General features: G+C 41.3%; 1 protein-coding gene across 2 annotated transcripts in view; it reads left to right on the top strand.

Annotated features, from left to right (window-relative positions):
• Positions 1–18,540, top strand: part of LOC309402900 (LIM zinc-binding domain-containing Nebulette) — a gene marked incomplete at its 3' end in the record, with an annotated part of 280,892 nt that overhangs the window by 75,959 nt on the left and 186,393 nt on the right. For both annotated transcript variants that reach the window (XM_081996866.1, XM_081996865.1), the window contains exon 3: positions 12,833–12,917. In XM_081996866.1, coding sequence (XP_081852992.1) covers positions 12,833–12,917 — 85 coding nt within the window. The remainder of the gene's footprint in view (positions 1–12,832; positions 12,918–18,540) is intronic.

Below are 18,540 nucleotides of genomic sequence, written 5' to 3'. Positions count from 1 at the left end.
CACGTGGTAGTATAGTTTCAAGCAGGAAGAAGGGAGAAAGCGAAGAGGAGAGAGTACAGCCCTTGTAGCAGTACTGGTGGAGCATTTAATCAGCAATGGCAACTGCGCCTGATGCTACTTAAAATAATTAACAGTCCATGAGGAGCAGAGAGCGTAATGTCTGCAGAAATTCTGGAGGTGTTTGCAAGGTATTAGTGAAAATGCGTTACCTGGTTGTTGCTTTTTCATGGTAAATAAAAAAATAAAAAACTGTGGTTTGGTCTAATTACATAGGCTTTAGAATTTGGTACTTATAGACTGGATCTTCTGTGAAGCATGACATCCTGTGCCACCACTGTTGGTCATCATGAGGGGCCTATGAAGTATTACATGAAACTGTATTAATTTTATTTAACAATACATTGACTTTTGCCAAGGATTTACATTAAAATTACAGTGTTTGGTTTTACATTCTCTTACCCTTTCAGCAGAATAGGCCAAAACAGACTTTACCGAGAGTATTCTTCATTTGCAAAACAAAAAATGGATGTATCATCCAGGAATTTTGTGTAGGTAAATGTGCTAAAATATGAAATCTTATATATTATACTAGCATAAACTATCTTTTATAAAATGCTTGCATGGTATAAATTTTTTTTCTTCTTCTATTAATATTAATTTTATACAAGTGGATGCATTAAAGGAGGGACAGTTCATAAAGCTGTACACATAACAGCTGCTTAAAATTTAAAATATGTGAACAAGGAACTAGTAAAATTTTGAAAATATTAGAAAGATTGCATTTAATGTAAAAATACAAATCCATGCTTTCTCAAGGTATTTCTTCGTAGTATTAACTGATTTGAAACTTGTACTGTATTAAAAAAACCTGGAAACCCTTCCAAAGAGGAAATAATTTCTAAATAAATAAAAGGTAATAATAATAGGTCAAGTTCTTTATTTTTGAGTCTGAATAAAGGAAATACTGAATATTTTTTATCAACTGTGAATTTGTATACACTGTTATTTGCCAACCCTGTTAGAAATGTAAAAGCAGAATGGTGTCTCTGCCCTACTAATTTTGTCATTTTCCACTTGGCAAAAAAACAGCTTTTCCTTTTTTTTTTCCTCTAGGACACATGTAAACATAACTGTGTTTAATTTACTTTTTTTGCTGCTAGCTTGGAGTTGCTGATGTTGGCGCAGTTTTAGAGGACAAATGCTTAACACGCTGCAATTACAGTTAAAGAGGCAGCAACATTAAGACATGGGAGATGGGTTGTTTCCATCTCCCTTCTGGTCTCCTCCTCCAATCTTTTAATAGTGTCCAAATTTTAATAGTGTCCTGCTTGACCAACCTGATCTCCTTCTATGACCAGGTGACCCGCCTAGTGGATGAGGGAAAGGCTGTGGACGTTGTCTACCTGGACTTTAGTAAAGCCTTTGACAGCGTCTCCCACAGCATTCTCCTGGAGAAACTGGCGGCTCGTGGCTTAGACGGGTTTACTCTTCGCTGGGTGAGGAACTGGCTGGATGGCCGAGCCCAGAGAGTTGTGGTGAATGGCGTTAAATCCGGCTGGCGGCCGGTCACGAGTGGTGTTCCCCAGGGCTCGGTTCTGGGACCAGTCTTGTTCAATATCTTTATAGATGATCTGGATGAGGGAATTGAGTGCTCCCTCAGTAAGTTTGCAGATGACACCAAGCTGGGTGGGAGTGTTGATCTGCTGGAGGGTAGGAGGGCTCTGCAGAGGGATCTGGACAGGCTGGATCGATGGGCAGAGGCCAACTGTATGAGGTTTAATAAGGCCAAGTGCCGGGTCCTGCACTTTGGCCACAACAACCCCATGCAATGCTACAGGCTTGGGGAGGAGTGGCTGGAGAGCTGCCCGGCGGAAAGGGACCTGGGGGTGCTGGTTGACAGCCGGCTGAACATGAGCCGGCAGTGTGCCCAGGTGGCCAAGAAGGCCAACAGCGTCCTGGCCTGTATCAGGAATAGTGTGGCCAGCAGGAGCAGGGAAGTGATTGTGCCCCTGTACTCGGCACTGGTGAGGCCGCACCTTGAATACTGTGTTCAGTTTTGGGCCCCTCACTACAAGAAGGATGTTGAGGTGCTGGAGCGTGTCCAGAGAAGGGCAACGAAGCTGGTGAGGGGTCTGGAGCACAAGTCTGATGAGGAGCGGCTGAGGGAACTGGGGTTGTTTAGTCTGGAGAAGAGGAGGCTGAGGGGAGACCTTATCGCTCTCTACAACTACCTGAAAGGGGGTTGTGGCGATGAGGGTGTTGGTCTCTTCTCCCAAGTAACTAGTCATAGAACAAGAGGAAATGGCCTCAAGTTGCGCCAGGGGAGGTTTAGATTGGATATTAGGAAAAATTTCTTCACTGAGAGGGTGGTCAGGCATTGGAACAGGCTGCCCAGGGAGGTGGTGGAGTCGCCATCCCTGGAAGTGTTCAAAAAACGTGTGGATGTGGCGCTTCAGGACATGGTTTAGGGGACATGGTGGTTCTGGATTAATGGTTGGACTTGATGATCTTAAAGGTCCTTTCCAACCTAGTGATTCTGTGATTCTGTGAAATTACTTAAGTTACAATATCTGAGGTCTGCTTCTATAGTTACTTGCAGAAACAGTCCCTCTAAAGGGAGTAGTGCATAACGTAGATGGCTTAGCTCTCCAGGATGACACCACAGCTCCCGCGGATGTCGGTCAGTTATGACTCAAGCTCAGTAGACTGTCTGATGACTTGGCTGACACCTTTTGGCTTTTAGGGGTCTTAGATTTCCCGCTCTCTTGTTAGCCATCTAAGTAGTAACTTCTATGAGGTCAAAAAACATATGATGACTTTCTAGCATTTATTTCTCTTTCTTCAAGGCGGCTCTTTAGTGACCCTTTGGTCTTTGAATGGTAACTTTACAATTCAGAAACACTGATGAATTGTCTAATATAGCTTGTCTTTATAGCTTTGCAAAAGAAACAAAGAAAAGCATGAAGATTAAAAGCCAGTAAGTTTACACAGAAGATTTAAGAAGTATAAAACATGAAAGCTATGAGCTAGAAGAAAATCATATTCAGTTTCCCAGGTTTTGGGCTTATAACTAGTTTTCCTCCTTCAGCTGCACTCCAATTTCATTACAACTGTCATCTACTGATATATGACCCAACAGTTTTTCTATGCATGAATGAGAATTTCAGTTTTTAGTAGCAAATACTCTTTCAGTCAATGCTTTTGTGGAAGATGAAGGCTTAATACAAGCAGTAAGCAGTAGATAATCACTCTTTCTGAATCTCTGATGTTATTGGCATGGATTTTTGACATGAAAAATTTTAGAATGAAAGTTGTATTTCTTGCATTTGAAAACTGGCAGAGAAAATGGCGTTACTAGGATAGATTCAAGTTTTACTTCTCTTCTGCTTGTGGATGTACTCAGTATCAGAAAGCCTTACATTTAGATGTCTGTTTAGATGCTGCATTTAAATCCCCATACTGAGTGCTTCTGAGTGCCTAAGAGCTTTTGAAGCTTCTTGATCTAGTCTTAAATACGTGTTTATAAGATGTGGTTACTGGCAAGATTTCCTCAGCATGACAAAATGAATAACTGATACTGGAGTGTTCCTTGAGTACCGTGTTTTGACTTTGTCTTGAATGCCAACGATGGGTGTGCTGCACAGAACATTAATAACATTAATAACAACACATAGAAAAAATAGTAATTCAGGGGTGAAACTATTTTCTTTATGCTCATCGGTTGAGTGGGACTCTTAATTCCAGGCAGGAATGCAAAAGCTCTTGGATATTCACAAAGTAGCTTTAATTTCTGCTAGTAGAAGGAGTTTAGACAACATTACCTGGCTGGATAGATATTTTGGCACAGAGAAGATGAGAGTTAGATGTAGAGCCTGTAAGTGAACTTGATTTACAATTTGCGTGTCAGGATTTGCAGTAACTTAGTGCTGTACAAAACCCTGTGTCAGCTGGGTTGTGGTATTTACTGTCCCTACAATTTTCCTTTGTAAATATGCTATCACAGTACTGAAACAGTATTTTTCCAATATTCATGTGATGAATGTAGTTTTTATCTTTATGCCATTTCTTTGTCATGCCATTTCTTTGTCATGCCATTATATTTAATGTGAATAAATCTCTTGAAATCCTCCTTGATTAACATGTAAGGGAGGTCACTTAAGCATGTCTTAAATTGCTGCTTGCGGGGGGCTTTCATGTCTTCATCACTCCTGAGAAAGCTTGACTTGCTATACAAGCACAGAAGGAGTTGTTCATTCTAAGTGTGGCAGGCGGAGGTATAATGCTGCTCTGATGTAATGATGATTTGCTCTTAAAAATACCTTCCTGTGTACGAAGGATTGGAATAGATGTGCTATAGGAACATCAGGGAAATAATGTTGGTTAAGTTACATTACTTGTAACAATGCCGTTTAATGTAATATGGTGTTTCTTTTTGTAAGGTAATGATTAAATAAATGACTACCTATATAGTCTTCCCATATAGTCTACATTTCACTGAATACAAATTTATCCCCTGAGGAAGACTTATAGAAATGATTTAAGTATGCATACCTATGATTAGAAATCAGGTGTTGAAATTACAGTATTTGGATTACAAAGCTTTCACCTGTAAACATGGCAAGATTTGGTAGTCTTGATGTGTAAAAGCAGAAACCTTGGAGTGAGTCATGTGCAGAATTACTGGCTTGTGGTAAGCAAAGAAAGCATTTACATGAATAATTTTTTCACATAAAAGTTCTTATTACTTGAAAATATTCCAGAATTTGGAGTGGGGAGGAATACGTTTATCATATTATAAGTAAGAGCAAAATTTAGAAACTATGTGCATAACTCAGTGTCAGGCTTCTTGAGATACTGATCCATTGCTGGTAGAATAAATAATAGGAAAATTTAGGAAATCTGTAAGAAAATTTGCCACTGCTGGTTGCATGAATTATAGTCTAGTGAAACCTAGAACTTGAACAAACCTGCACTGCAGAGGTTTGATAAATATCTATACATGCAGCATGTCAGGACTGTGCTGAAGTAGGCAGACGAAGCATTTAGACCTGTGCAAAACATATACTGATTTTATAGTGTATCTCTGTGTACTCTTGCTGACATTCTTAACAGAGGACAGCAAGATGTTGAAGGGATAAAAACCCACAGGCTATGGCTTTTTATTCTGATAGATCTGCTGCTGTAAATCAGCAAGTGAAATTAGTGAGAAACTCAGCTTCAGTCTGTGTTTTTTGCTGCTCATATTCATGGACTTTTGTCTCCTGGATATTTTGAAAGAAATAATAATAGTCACACCATCTGGAAGGAAAGAATGTGGAAATATTGAGGCATCAGCCTTTTGTTGTGCCATTGGTGATCACTTTAAAATATTTAAAAGCAAAGTTTCCTTAAACATCTATAGGGTCTTCTGTGTATAGTTAATGTATAAACCCAGGTGAGCTCTGGGTGAACTCACTGGGTGGTATCCTGGGAGCAGTCTAGCAGTGGCAAGTAGTAAGATCTATGTGCGTTTTCTCCCTTCTTGCTTGATTTCCTGTGCTTTTTGACAGATTTTGCTGTTGCAGTCAGATTTTTGTTTATCCATTTGTGTGCCACAGTTGCCTCTACCTTCCCAATCTCCCTGAACTTTCTGTGCATTTTTTCTGGATCCTCCTTTAGCAGTGACCTGCACTTTTTGATCTGTTGTCAGTGCCCGCTAGTGTGCTGCCGATGGGTTTCTGCACAGCTCCGGGCTACCCTGTAGTTCTCAGTACTGATTCATTTTCGGTCCTCAAGCATTGGCATCTCATAGCTGAGGAAGAAGTAAAAGGGTGAGTGCCTGGCTCCCCTGAAAATTCTGTCAGTTCTACTGCTGCCATCCATAGTGCTTGGATTTTACTCTTTTTGATCTTATTGCTAAATCTGGATGCCACCTGGCTGAGATCTGTGTTATGCCAATTCTTTTTATTATATGATAAGTTTCTTAAATATGAGCTGTGTCCCCCTACTGTTGTATTTTTCCAAATCTTTAAAATGAGAAGGTTTTGACCTGAATTTCTCAAGAGGCAAGACTCACCTGTCTCCTTAACAATGTATATTTCTATGTATAATTTCATATTTATATGAAATAGCAAAAGAGAGTTAAAAGAAAAATAGAAGAAATGTGAAAAATACAAGTATCACCTAAGAGCTGGAACAATTTTGGATAGGAAGCGGGAAGACAGCAATCCTTGGTGGTTAGAGCATGCGCCCAGCTGCCTGCGTGACGCAGTGCCAGTGGTGGCCTGGTGGCACTTGTCCTTCTGTCTTCACTGACTGCTCAGAGCAGTTTTCAGGGGAGCTGGCTGAAATAAAATTCTCAGCATGGGAGCACTGCAAATTCAGGCAACACATTTATCTGCTGACCGATACCTGAAAATGTTCTTGGAGTAGGTTTCTTGGTCATCTTGGTATTGTAAGTACGAAGTATTTTAATGTTGTTACCTCTACGCTTTTTTCCTAAAACAGCCAGTACTGGCCACTTGAGGAATGTTGATGCTTTTGGAAATAGGCTGTGAAAATGTTGGAAATTTACAAGATTTTACTTCTTCTTCAAAATAAATTGACTTTTTAAATTCTAAAACAAGCTACTGTACATAACAGATCTTCTACCTAGACCTGTTTTCCACAGCTGCCCCTTCTGTCAGTGATTATAACATTACTACCACTTCTCTGTGATTTCAAGTTTTCTTTATTGTATGACATACATTTGCAGAGCTAACCACTTTACTCTTTTGATACAGTAGAATTTCTGTATGGAATTTCAAATAGTAAGAGTAATGAAACTTGATATTAGCGTTGGATACTCAATTTTTATACTCTTTTCTCTGAAATGTTAACATCATTTTCTGCCTTGCTATTTTTCAGTAAAGAGCTCATTTTTTCAGCATCTAGCAGAGGACACTAAGGCACTAATCTGTGTCTTGGTGCCAGGTACAGTCAGAATATTTAATGTGGTCTCTAACCTTAGCTTTTGTAGTGAGCCCCAGGTATGGGGTCTCTATAGACAGGTATCAAGTGCAAGTCTTGTAGGACAATGATGTGCAACGCGTCTGGTTGTATGATAATGTGATATGGGGCCTTCCACTTGCGCCAGGAGCGAGGATGTTATAGCTTACCCCAACAAGCAGGTGGAGTATCCTTGCTTGTAACTTTTTTTTAAATGGATCTTACCGTTTGCTAAATCTCCTCCAAACGAGTAAAAACCCATCTCTCTAGGGGAATTTTCCTGTAAACAGGAACTTGTATTTAGCTAGCATACAGGAGCAACCTGAACTTCAAATAAGAAGTACAGATGCACAAATCAAATATCTGAAAAAGTAAGTACCTGGAAAAATAAAAGACAAAGACAGAAAAATATTTTCCAAATCAAACTCATTGCAGCCAGAGTACCTATTCTTCATGCAGCAAGGTAGATACCAGTAGGCAAATAGAATGCCATCTTCAGAGTCATTTATGGAGAATTGTGAAATCTTCCTTGTCCACTTCATTGCCCGAGTTCTGCCATACCGAAAGTGTTTTAACCACTAGTTATATTATTCCTCCTCTAAAAGCCTTTATAATTGCATGCAAATAAGTGATCTTGCACTGAAAGTTCAAAACAAAACAGAAAACCCAGAGAAATCCCTCCCAGAGCTTCAGAGCAGAAAGTGCAACTGAGAAAGAATTTCAAAGCAAGAAGTCAGCTGCGGACAAGACTTCCTTCCTGCTGCTTCTTTCTCTGCTGTCACGCATCTTGCATGTTTGTCTGTGAATGGCACGGTTTCAAGGTAAGGAGTGGATAGCTGTCCCATGGCTCTTCTAACCTGGTGGTAAGCTGCCAGTTTAAACATTCCCTGGCTGAGCACAACTTAATACCTTGTCACCTTTTCCCGGGTAAATTATTTAATCTCATGTCTTTTATATGAGAGTTAACTGGAGATCTCTTGTGTTTCTCCTCTGTGTTTTTGTGCTGTTTGTGGCTGTGGGCTCAGATCACGATTAACAGATTGGGCCCTTGCAGGTCCAAGATGGAGATTCCCTACCTGTCCATCAGTTGTTGTGAGCTTGAGTTGCACCAAACCGCTACATGGTTATCCACTATTTAATTGCAGTTTGAGACCTTTGTGTACACTATACTGAAGGGCTACGTATAAAAGCAGTCCATGTGTTTTTCATAATTCTTGTAAGGTTGGTTTAATTTTATTTTTTTGTTGTTCAGCTAGGTTTTTTTTTGGTTCCGCTGTATTACTGCAACTGAAAACAAGTGTATGTTTTCCTTTCCAGCGCTGATCCTCTGCATAGGAGAATAGTTTTGATTTGTGTAGTTTGTGGCTGTTCTCTGGTTAAAAGATATCGCAAATTGTATGTTGTGGGTGATTTACTGAATAGGTGTTCTAGGGGAAAGATAACCCGACAGAAATCTAGTCATTCTGACAAGTGTTATAATTCTGTAACTGTGACCAGTTAACGTGACAGTTACAAAATACACACACACATAATCTCTTAGTCATATCGTAAATGTTGGATAAGTCAGAATGAGGTATGAGCAAGCTAATTTCAGTACACGCTTGAATTTATCTGAGGCTTTGAATCTGACCTTCTTCAAAAGAGAAAAAGCTGAATCTTCATCCCATTATCTCTCAGAACATGTTTTTTATTCCTTTTGTTGGTCTGAAAGTGTGGAAAAGCTGATGAAAACCTTACAGCTAAACAAGTTTCTATGTTTAGTCATTGGAAACTTTCAGGTACTTCCCTGAATTCTTGGGAGTTTTTACTGATATTGTTTCCAAATATCAAAAGTGAAGGTGTTTCCTCATAAGGAGCCAGAGACTGAGTTGTGATTTGATTTATTCATCAAGCTGTGCAGCTGGAGCAGGCAGTACAGTAACCCACAGCAGACACACCATGCTGTGTATCCTGATTTGTTCTGGAACTTCTTGTATAGGTCTTTATACAGGATTAATCCTAATAGCATTAGCGTGGTAAGACATATTGCTAAGTAGACTTAGACTACTAACAAAGACTTAAAACAAACAAAAAAAATCCCCTTTGGACATTGCTGTTAAATAGCAGACATGACATCAACCTCTTCAACCAATACCCGGCTTCTTCTCAGGCATCACGTCGGACAAAAGGGAAACGGAGCAAGGGATTACCAGAGACCCGTGATAGCACTGTTAGCCTTTTGAGTTGAAGGCTGTTGCCATCCAGTTACTCATCCTTATTCAGAATGTTGTAAGGAAACGTGGTATAGTCTTAAACTGATAGTTAAAAAGCAGATTTGACCATTTTAACACTAGTGTTTAACAAGCCTTCTATTTCAGTCAGAAGTATCCACTGGTACAATGCATCTTAGATACTTTTCAGATAATTTAGTATCTTAAATACTGATATTTTTAATGATCCTGAAGACATGCTATCAGTAAGCTTAAAACAAATGTGAATGCTGAAGATAGGATTTAAATTTAACACTAGTCTTCTTAATGGTTTTGAGGCAAGAATTTCCATAAATTAGAAGGGATGTATCTAAAACCGTGTCTTTCTGGTTTGATGTACCATGTGGGTGGTTTCATAAATCAACTGTAGTTAAAATGACAACCCATAGTAAAATGCTCTACTAATTTAATTTTGCTAAATGATTCTTTTTTTAATCACTGTAATACATTGTGATAAATGGTTAATAGGATCAGTTTAAAGGCTGATTTAAATTTCAGCAGGTTTTTGCACTTCTGTCACGTATATTGTTTACTTCCATGGTCAAGTGCAAGTACTTTTCATTGATATAATCTGTTTACATATTAATTTCAAGAATAATAAAGCACTGCTTGTTCAAGGCTAAGCGTACCTTTTTTATTTGAAGTATGGAACTACTGCTTCTAAAATAAGTAATGATCTTAGATACATCATTTCTGAAGTGATTTACTCTGACTGTTGACATACCTCTGAATTTCTGAATACTAAGTGTGGAAGAAGCCATTCTTTTGCAAATGATCAGAAGTGAAAGCTGGTGTATGATAGGGACAAGGTATATGTTCCTGTGCTTCGACTTAGAGAGGAGGTTTAATTTGGAAGCCTGAGTTTAGACAGATATGTTCTCTGCTGCTGTTGCTAACAGGGTCACCGAGGGCTGTGACACTGACACCTGCCTCAGTGTTGTCCACACGTTTCACAAGGGGACTAGGCCAAAAAATCCCACCTGGGCTGACTCCAACGCTGTGCTCTCCGTGTTAGAAGTGATTGCTGTGATCATAGTACCGCGGTCGTGGTATGTAAGCACAGTGAAAAGCAGTGCTATGAAAGTTTACGAGAATGCTTTTGGCATTCAGCATGTGCATGACATCATTTTTGAACTGCATGTGTGGCAGCTGATGTTTTTTAGGGGTGGGGATTCTCTCATCTACATGAGTTATCTATGGATATCTGAAAGGCCGCTATTCTTTAAGGTGTGCATTTATGGACTGTTCATTGCTACAATCTTCCTTGGATATCAGCAAGCCCCGACTGTGAGGTGGCTTGTTGCCTTCCCCATCTGGCCATTGCTGCTTTCCAAACAGGGCTTATGACCCTACTTGTGGCCAGTCTGGCATTTGTCTTTCTCCTCTACACAGAACAAGGAAGAGTGAGATGGAAGAGGTGAAATAAAGAGGGGGAAAAAAAAAAAAAAAGAAAAAAAAAGAAAAAAGAAGCCCTTCTGGAAGTTATGTGTCTGTCCCAAGGTATTACATTGTGCTGATGCCATCTGCTTCATGCAAGAGCCCGTTCCAGTTGATGTCCTGTAAGCAAAGCCTAGTTCTGTCTCCCTGTGCATTGCTTGAGCCGTAACTAAGCCGTTTGGCTGCCTGGCATCGTCTGGCTGTAAGGGGGGTGGTGGTGGTGGGGAGCCCTTGGTTTGAAAAAGGAGGAAGACAGGCAGCAGCGTATGGAACGCTCCCAGTGGTTTCTCTGGCCAAAGCTACAGCTTAGGTGGGACTTGGGAGGACTTGGCTGTAGCAACAAAAGAACAGGCTGGAGGGTGTCTTGCCTAGAAATCTCATTTTCTAGTTTTCAGTGACATGAGCTATCCCAGACAAGTGGCTAACATAATGGGTGGGAATGTATTTCACCATAAGCCTTTAAACTTACAGTGGCATTATTCCTCCATCTGCCAGTATCCAACCTGGGATGGCTGTTATATTTCTGGAAGGAAAATCTTCCTTCCATTGATGTGTTGCATCGTTGCTCTTTCTGTGCAGTTACTAGTGAGGTCTTGGGAACCTGAAGTCACCAGCTTGTCCTGTATTTCTCCTTGGTTTTCCCTCTGTAGTGACACTATAAGTGAGGGGATGTTCCACAGCTTCTTGATGCATCAGTTTACTCTGTCGTGCTACGGTGTAGAAGTCTGGCAATGCAAGATGTTGTCTGATGTGGGGATCAGGCTCATAGCAGAGAGTGGACCATATGAAATCCAGGCAGCATTTCTCATTAAGTATTACTTTTGAATTTACGAATAGGAAATGTTCAGCGTTTGCTTAAAAATGGGAATCCTCCTTAATTTTTTATGGGTGTGTTTTTTTTCCCCCAGATAGAAGTAAACTATTTTTTACTGAAACCATGCACTTCATGGAAATAAAACTTGTAAACAGAAAATAAAACTTACACCCCCCCCCCAACAAAATACAATTTTAAAGGAAAATGTGTATCATCTTTACAAACCACAGAAATATTATGATGCAGCTACAGCGATTGAACTAGTTGCTGAAAGAACACATTAGAGATAGCTTGGAGTTTGAACATAGAAATTAATACTGCATATCCTCAGTCTTCAGATGCTTACTTGCTGTTTACTCCCTCTGCAGAAATTACGCTGCAAATGTTATTGTGTCTATAATGCTGTGCTTGTCATCTTGTACCTCTGAAACCTTAGTGGCACAAATGGGGTAGCTGGCAGACATGGGAAGCTGTGAGTGATAACTGAAGGCATGAGTGCCTCACATTGTTGTAAGGTGACTATTTTGGTTTGAGACTGAAGCTGCTGGAAAGCAGTTAGTAAGAATTAGTTTCCTGATAGTGTTGCTGGCTCATAATAATATACCTATTTTTGGATAGGCTGTTTAGTTTTATTATTTCCCTCTTTTTGTGGTCTTTCCTATAATAGAGCTTTCTGTCTGGCTGTAAATTTGCAGGATAAATCCATGAAAATGAACAAATCATGGTTCTGTAAACGAATAGGATTTAATTATTAAAATTGTCTATAAAATTCCCAAGCAAATAGTAGGAACATATTGTAAAGGTGTAAAATTTCAAATGAAAAGACAGATGCCTGACAGATTGCAGTTCTGAGCCACTACAACCTTTGCTACTGGATATTATTTCCTTTTATATACAACACTGTACTGACACATTTACCATTAAAGCATTTGACCTTTCTGTACCTGGAATTTACCTGCCTCGATCCTTCTGTTTTCTGCATAATGGATTTAAGACACCATGGTACTCCAGTTGTACTCATTGATGTAAGTTTTCAGTTCCTATAAAACACTTCTATTTTAAGGCCTTTTAGTTTAGCCTTTATTCAGCACATGGCAATGCAGTTAAATATAGTTTTGTTCAACAAATTTTGGCTGGTTGGTCACTGCAGTCAGTGCCCAGGATGGATGAGTGGGATTAGACTTGTTATAGGAACCCATTCATGTTTCTGCAAGGCATGACTGACATAGCGTTTCTAGATACTTCTAACACAAACCCAGTAAACTATGAAGGAGTTCTGTACACTGTAGGAAAGAGGTGCTGGGGTGCCTTTGACTTCCTAGCATGTGTAAATATTTACCTTTCGGCTTTGTGCTTCTTCTTCTAGACATTACCCAAAGCAGTCCTTCACTACAGTGGCTGATACACCAGAAAATCTCCGCCTGAAGCAACAAAGTGAATTGCAAAGTCAGGTAAACCAAATTATTCTTTTGTCTCATTAATATTAGACTGTCAGTCCATTTCTCAATAGTTTTTCAAAGTAGCATTAGTATTTCCTCATACTGATACATAGTAGCACTCTAATTGTAAAAAACATTTGTAGGCTGGTTTAACACTGTAAAACTCAGGGTTTTATTTCTGATCTCACTTATACTAGTTACCATACTATTGTAAGTCCATTGACATCACTTAATTTTCGACAATATATGAAGTATTTAAGTAGTTTCTAATGTTTGAAATGTAATAGCTCAACCCAGAGGGTTCATCTGCCTTAGATAAACTGTCTTTGTTAGCTTGCATCAAACTTAATCATAAAATAGCTGCGTGATTAACAATTGTCATTAGCAAACATTTAGAAGCCTTTAATACTTATCAACACTGAACTGACTGATCAGTTTATGGATTTGTTACGTCCTCTGTGAACTCATATGTGGAGCAGTCTGTAAGCCGGTTGTGATAAATATGTTATCAATCAAATCTTATGTAGGTTAACAAAAAAGACATTGAAATTAAAATGTAAAAAGAAAAGGGGAGGGGGGGAGAAAAAGAAGAAAATGGCAATGAAGACTTACGTGACCCAAACATAATGTTTGTTTACTATTGTTACTTGGTAGTCCATAACATACAGTTCTTAATGATGTTAATTCGTTAATATCTGGAAACCCCCTTCTCTCCATCCCCCAATATCACTTTCCTATTGTTTGATTTTATGCAACACTGGAAATTGGCCTGGCTGTGTAAGACAATCGATAATATTTCATTGCATTTTCTTTTGTGAAAGTTTTTTTTTTTTTTAACTGTTGTGGTTTTAGTCTAAATTTAGTTGCAATCTCTCTTTATAAATTGATAATTATTGTTGTCAATGTAATAAAAACCTGTAGCGGAAAGTGGACAGTAGGCAACATGAGCTTTCTTGTTTGGGAACCTTTCTGTAGGTTAATGGGTAAAATCAAAGGAGTGCTAAAGAGAAATGCTGGCACAGATATTTATCATGATATACTTTTAAAAATATTATTTACCTTTTGCATTATAGTTATGGATTACAAAACTTGGAGAAATTATTTCATGTTGATATTCTGCCCTCTGGAAAGAGGAGAGTTTGTGGAATATACATCTCCTCTTGACTTTCAGTGGATTTTAGAGTGGAGTTGCTTCATTTTCTGGTAGTTCAGTGCTTCTGTGTACCACAGGTACCATTCTGTCACAGAGTTAAGAGGAACTTGTAAACTATAATTTTTACAGGTCTGTTTAAAAGAATATGAACTTTGAGCCCACTTTTTTGTAGCAGTTTGATTGAGAATGTTTGGATTCAGGAGAATAATAAAATATTACTTCTCTTTCTGTCAGTTTTTCACTGGATTGTCTTGTGTATCTTTGCATGCACCCATGTGTACATGGATATATACAAATCTCAGCAATGAGGTGTCTGCTTTGCCCATGGCTACCTCTGCTTATCCCCAGGGTATCAGTTACACCATGGGTGAGTTTGCTTGCTGGGACTTTATAAGGATTCAGCTACATGTGTATGATTTGGTGACAGTTTTCCGGTGATGGGTAGAGTGGAAGAGAAGACGACTGACTTCCTTACGGGTACGTCACCTTCCTCAGGAGCCCACGGTGAAAAAAGCTGAGACAAAGATTTCAAACCTTGAGGTCACCATTCTGTATCTTAGCTCTTATGTGAATCATGAGCCTTAATCTAAAAGGCCCTCAGGGAAGCCTCCAAAGATGTATTTTTTAAAGTGCTGGCCCTCATTGAGAGGGCTTTAAACTAGATTTGGAGGGGGGAGGGGATAAAACCAGGCTCACTAGGGTTGAACCTAGGGGTAGCATGCCAGAGTTGAAATCGATAGCCCAGCTCAGGTGCATCTACACCAATGCACACACCAAACAGGAGGAGCTGGAAGCCATTGTGCAGCGGGACAGCTATGATGTAGTTGCCATCACAGAAACATGGTGGGATGCTTCTCATGACTGGAGTGCTGCAATGGATGGCTATAAGCTCTTCTGAAGGGATAGGCAGGGAAGGAGACATGGTGGGGTGGCTCTGTATGTTAGGGAGTGTTTTGATTGCATAGAAATCAAAGATTGTGAAGACCAAGTCGAGTGCTTATGGGTAAGGATGAGGGGGAAGGCCAATGAGGCAGATATCCTGCTGTGAGTCTGTTACAGACCACCCAACCAGGATGAAGAGACAGATGAGACATTCTATAAGCGACTGGCAGAAGTCTTGCATTCGCTGGCCCTTGTTCTTGTGGGGGACTTCAACCTACCGGACATCTGCTGGAAGTATAACACGGCAGAGAGGAAACAATCTGGGAGGTTACTGGAGTGTGTGGAGGATAACTTTGTGACACAGCTGGTGAGTGAGCCCACCAGGGGAGGTGCCTTGCTGGACCTGGTGTTTACAAACAGAGAAGGACTGGTGAGAGATGTGGTGGTCGGAGGCCGTCTTGGGCTTAGCGACCACAACATGATAGAATTCTCAGTTGTGAATGGAGTAAGGAGAGGGGTCAGCAAAACTGCTACCATGGACTTCCGGAGGGCAGACTTTGGCCTGTTCAGGTCACTGGTTGAGAGAGTCCCTTGGGAGACAGTCCTGAAGGACAAAGGGGTCCAGGAAGGCTGGACAGTTTTCAAGAAGGAAATCTTAAAGGCGCAGGAGCAGGCGGTCCCCATGTGCTGTAAGAAGAGCTGGCGGGGAAGGCGACCGGCCTGGCTGAACAGGGAGATTTTGCTGGGACTCAGGGAAAAGAGGAGAGTTTATCACCTCTGGAAGAAGGGGCAGGCAACTCACAAAGAGTACAAGGATCTCGTTAGGTCAAGCAGGGACAAAATTAGAAAGGCAAAAGCCCAGCTAGAGCTCAGTCTGGCTACAGTCGTAAAGGATAATAAAAAACATTTTTACAAATCTATTAACAACAAAAAGAGAGGCAAGGAGAATCTCCATCCCCTACTGGATATGGCGGGGAACATTGTCTCCAGGGACGAGGACAAGGCTGAGGTACTTAATGCCTTCTTTGCCTCAGTCCTTAATAGCCAGTCCAGGTATTCACAGGGTATTCAGCCCCCTGAGCTGGAAGATGGAGATGGAGAGCACAATATACTCCTCATAATCCAGGAGGAAGCAGTCAAGGACATGCTAAACCACCTGGACACCCACAAGTCTATGGGGCCTGATGGGATCCACCCAAGAGTACTGAGAGAGCTGGCAAAGGAGCTTGCCAAGCCACTCTCCATCATTTATCAGTAGTCCTGGTTAACAGAGGAGGTCCCAGAAGACTGGAGGCTTGCCAATGTGACGCCAGTCTACAAGAAAGGCCGGAAGGAGGATCCTGGGAACTACAGGCCTGTCAGCCTGACCTCTGTACCGGGGAAGATTATGGAGCGGTTGGTCTTGAGAGTGCTCACAGGGCATCTGCAGGACAACCAAGGGATCAGGCCCAGCCAGCATGGGTTCATGAAAGGCAGGTCCTGCTTGACCAACCTGATCTACTTCTATGACCAGGTGACCCACCTAGTGGATGAGGGAAAGACTGTGGATGTTGTCTACCTGGACTTTAGTAAAGCCTTTGACAGCGTCTCCCACAGCATTCTCCTGCAGAAACTGGTGGCTCGTGGCTTAGACGGGTTTACTCTTCGCTGGGTGAGGAACTGGCTGGATGGCCGAGCCCAGAGAGTTGTGGTGAACAGCGTTAAATCCGGCTGGTGGCCGGTCACAAGCGGTGTTCCCCACGGCTCGGTTCTGGGACCAGTCTTGTTCAATATCTTTATTGATGATCTGGATGAGGGGATCGAGTGCTCCCTCAGTAAGTTTGCAGATGACACCAAGTTGGGTGGGAGTGTTGATCTGCTGGAGCGTAGGAGGGCTCTGCAGAGGGAGCTGGACAGGCTGGATCGATGGGCAGAGGTCAACTGTATGAGGTTTAATAAGGCCAAGTGCAGGGTCCTGTACTTTGGCCACAACAACCCCATGCAATGCTACAGGCTTGGGGAGGAGTGGCTGGAGAGCTGCCCGGCGGAAAGGGACCTTGGGGTGCTGGCTGACAGCCGGCTGAACATGAGCCGGCAGTGTGCCCAGGTGGCCAAGAAGGCCAACAGCGTCCTGGTCTGTGTCAGGAATAGTGTGGCCAGCAGGAGTAGGGAAGCGATCGTGCCCCTGTACTGGGCACTGGTGAGGCCGCACCTTGAATACTGTGTTCAGTTTTGGGCCCCTCACTACAAGAAGGATGATGAGGTGCTGGAGCGTGTCCAGAGAAGGGCAACGAAGCTGGTGAGGGGTCTGGAGCACAAGTCTGATGAGGAGCGGCTGAGGGAACTGGGGTTGTTTAGTCTGGAGAAGAGGAGGCTGAGGGGAGACCTTATCGCTCTCTACAACTACCTGAAAGGGGGTTGTGGCGACGAGGGTGTTGGTCTCTTCTCCCAAGTAACTAGTCATAGAACAAGAGGAAATGGCCTCAAGTTGCGCCAGGGGAGGTTTAGATTGGATATTAGGAAAAATTTCTTCACCGAGAGAGTGGTCAGGCATTGGAACAGGCTGCCCAGGGCGGTGGTGGAGTCGCCATCTCTGGAAGTGTTTAAAAAACGTGTGGATGTGGCACTTCAGGACATGGTTTAGGGAACATGGTGGCGCTGGATTAATGGTTGGACTTGATGATCTTGAAGGTCCTTTCCAACCTTAGTGATTCTGTGATTCTGTGATTTCTATGGGCAGGTACGCATTAACTGGAGAGCTTGTTTGAAGTTGGTTAAGAAAAGTATGGATGGAAGGAATCCTTTTTGGGTGTTCAGAGAGGACAACTGTCCTGGATGAAGTCCAGACAGATCAGAATCTCATTTAGGAAATGTACCTTGTCTTAAAGCAGTCTACTTTCTCCATGGTTATTGTGATAATACTCCTGAGGGACTAGGGACTGTTCAGAATTGTCAGGGAGGTGTAGAGGTCAACTGGTAGGCATCAGTTTGAGTTAAGACTAATGTAGTAAGGACTGAAATAATTCCTGGCTTATGACTGTGTGCTATTCCAGTACATGATGGGCTTGGTGCATCTCCAGTTCAGCTCACACGTTCCAAACTCGCCTGTATCAATTGTTTGTCTTGGCTAAACGTTGACTATCCCAAAAAGCATGGTCTATTTCTAGAGCCTATAAGAGAAATTGCTTTCCCTAACTTATTTGAAACATGCTGACATGGCACTTTGGAAGTGCAAGGAAACTCATTCTGGTACTGTTCTCTACTTGTAAACAGAGGACTTAGTAGTAAGTCTTAGGGGTAAGCAGTATCAACGAGAAATTTGGACTATGCTTATGTGTAAACTTGCTGCATCTGTTCACAATGCACTGGCATAAAATGTTAGATAAGGATCTACTCAAAACTTGGAAATATAGAGAAACCCTTAATTTGTATGATGTACCTTTTTTTCAAGGCAATTTTTATTGCTTTTATTTATTATTTTTTATTTGCAGTAAATGCAAATACAGTTCTAAATTATAAGGGCACAAATTTACCTGCTTGAAAGAAAGGCCATAATGTTTCTGATCATCATTTGCTTCCTTGGTGTTGATTCACATCAAGACTGCGTAAAGTAGCGTAGCC

Source organism: Phaethon aethereus (assembly GCF_964289735.1).
Source record: "Phaethon aethereus genome assembly, chromosome: 2".
NCBI classification, from domain to species: Eukaryota; Metazoa; Chordata; class Aves; order Phaethontiformes; family Phaethontidae; genus Phaethon; species Phaethon aethereus.
The sequence above is the reverse complement of the archived record's forward strand: the minus strand, read 5'-3'. Positions and strand labels throughout refer to the sequence as shown.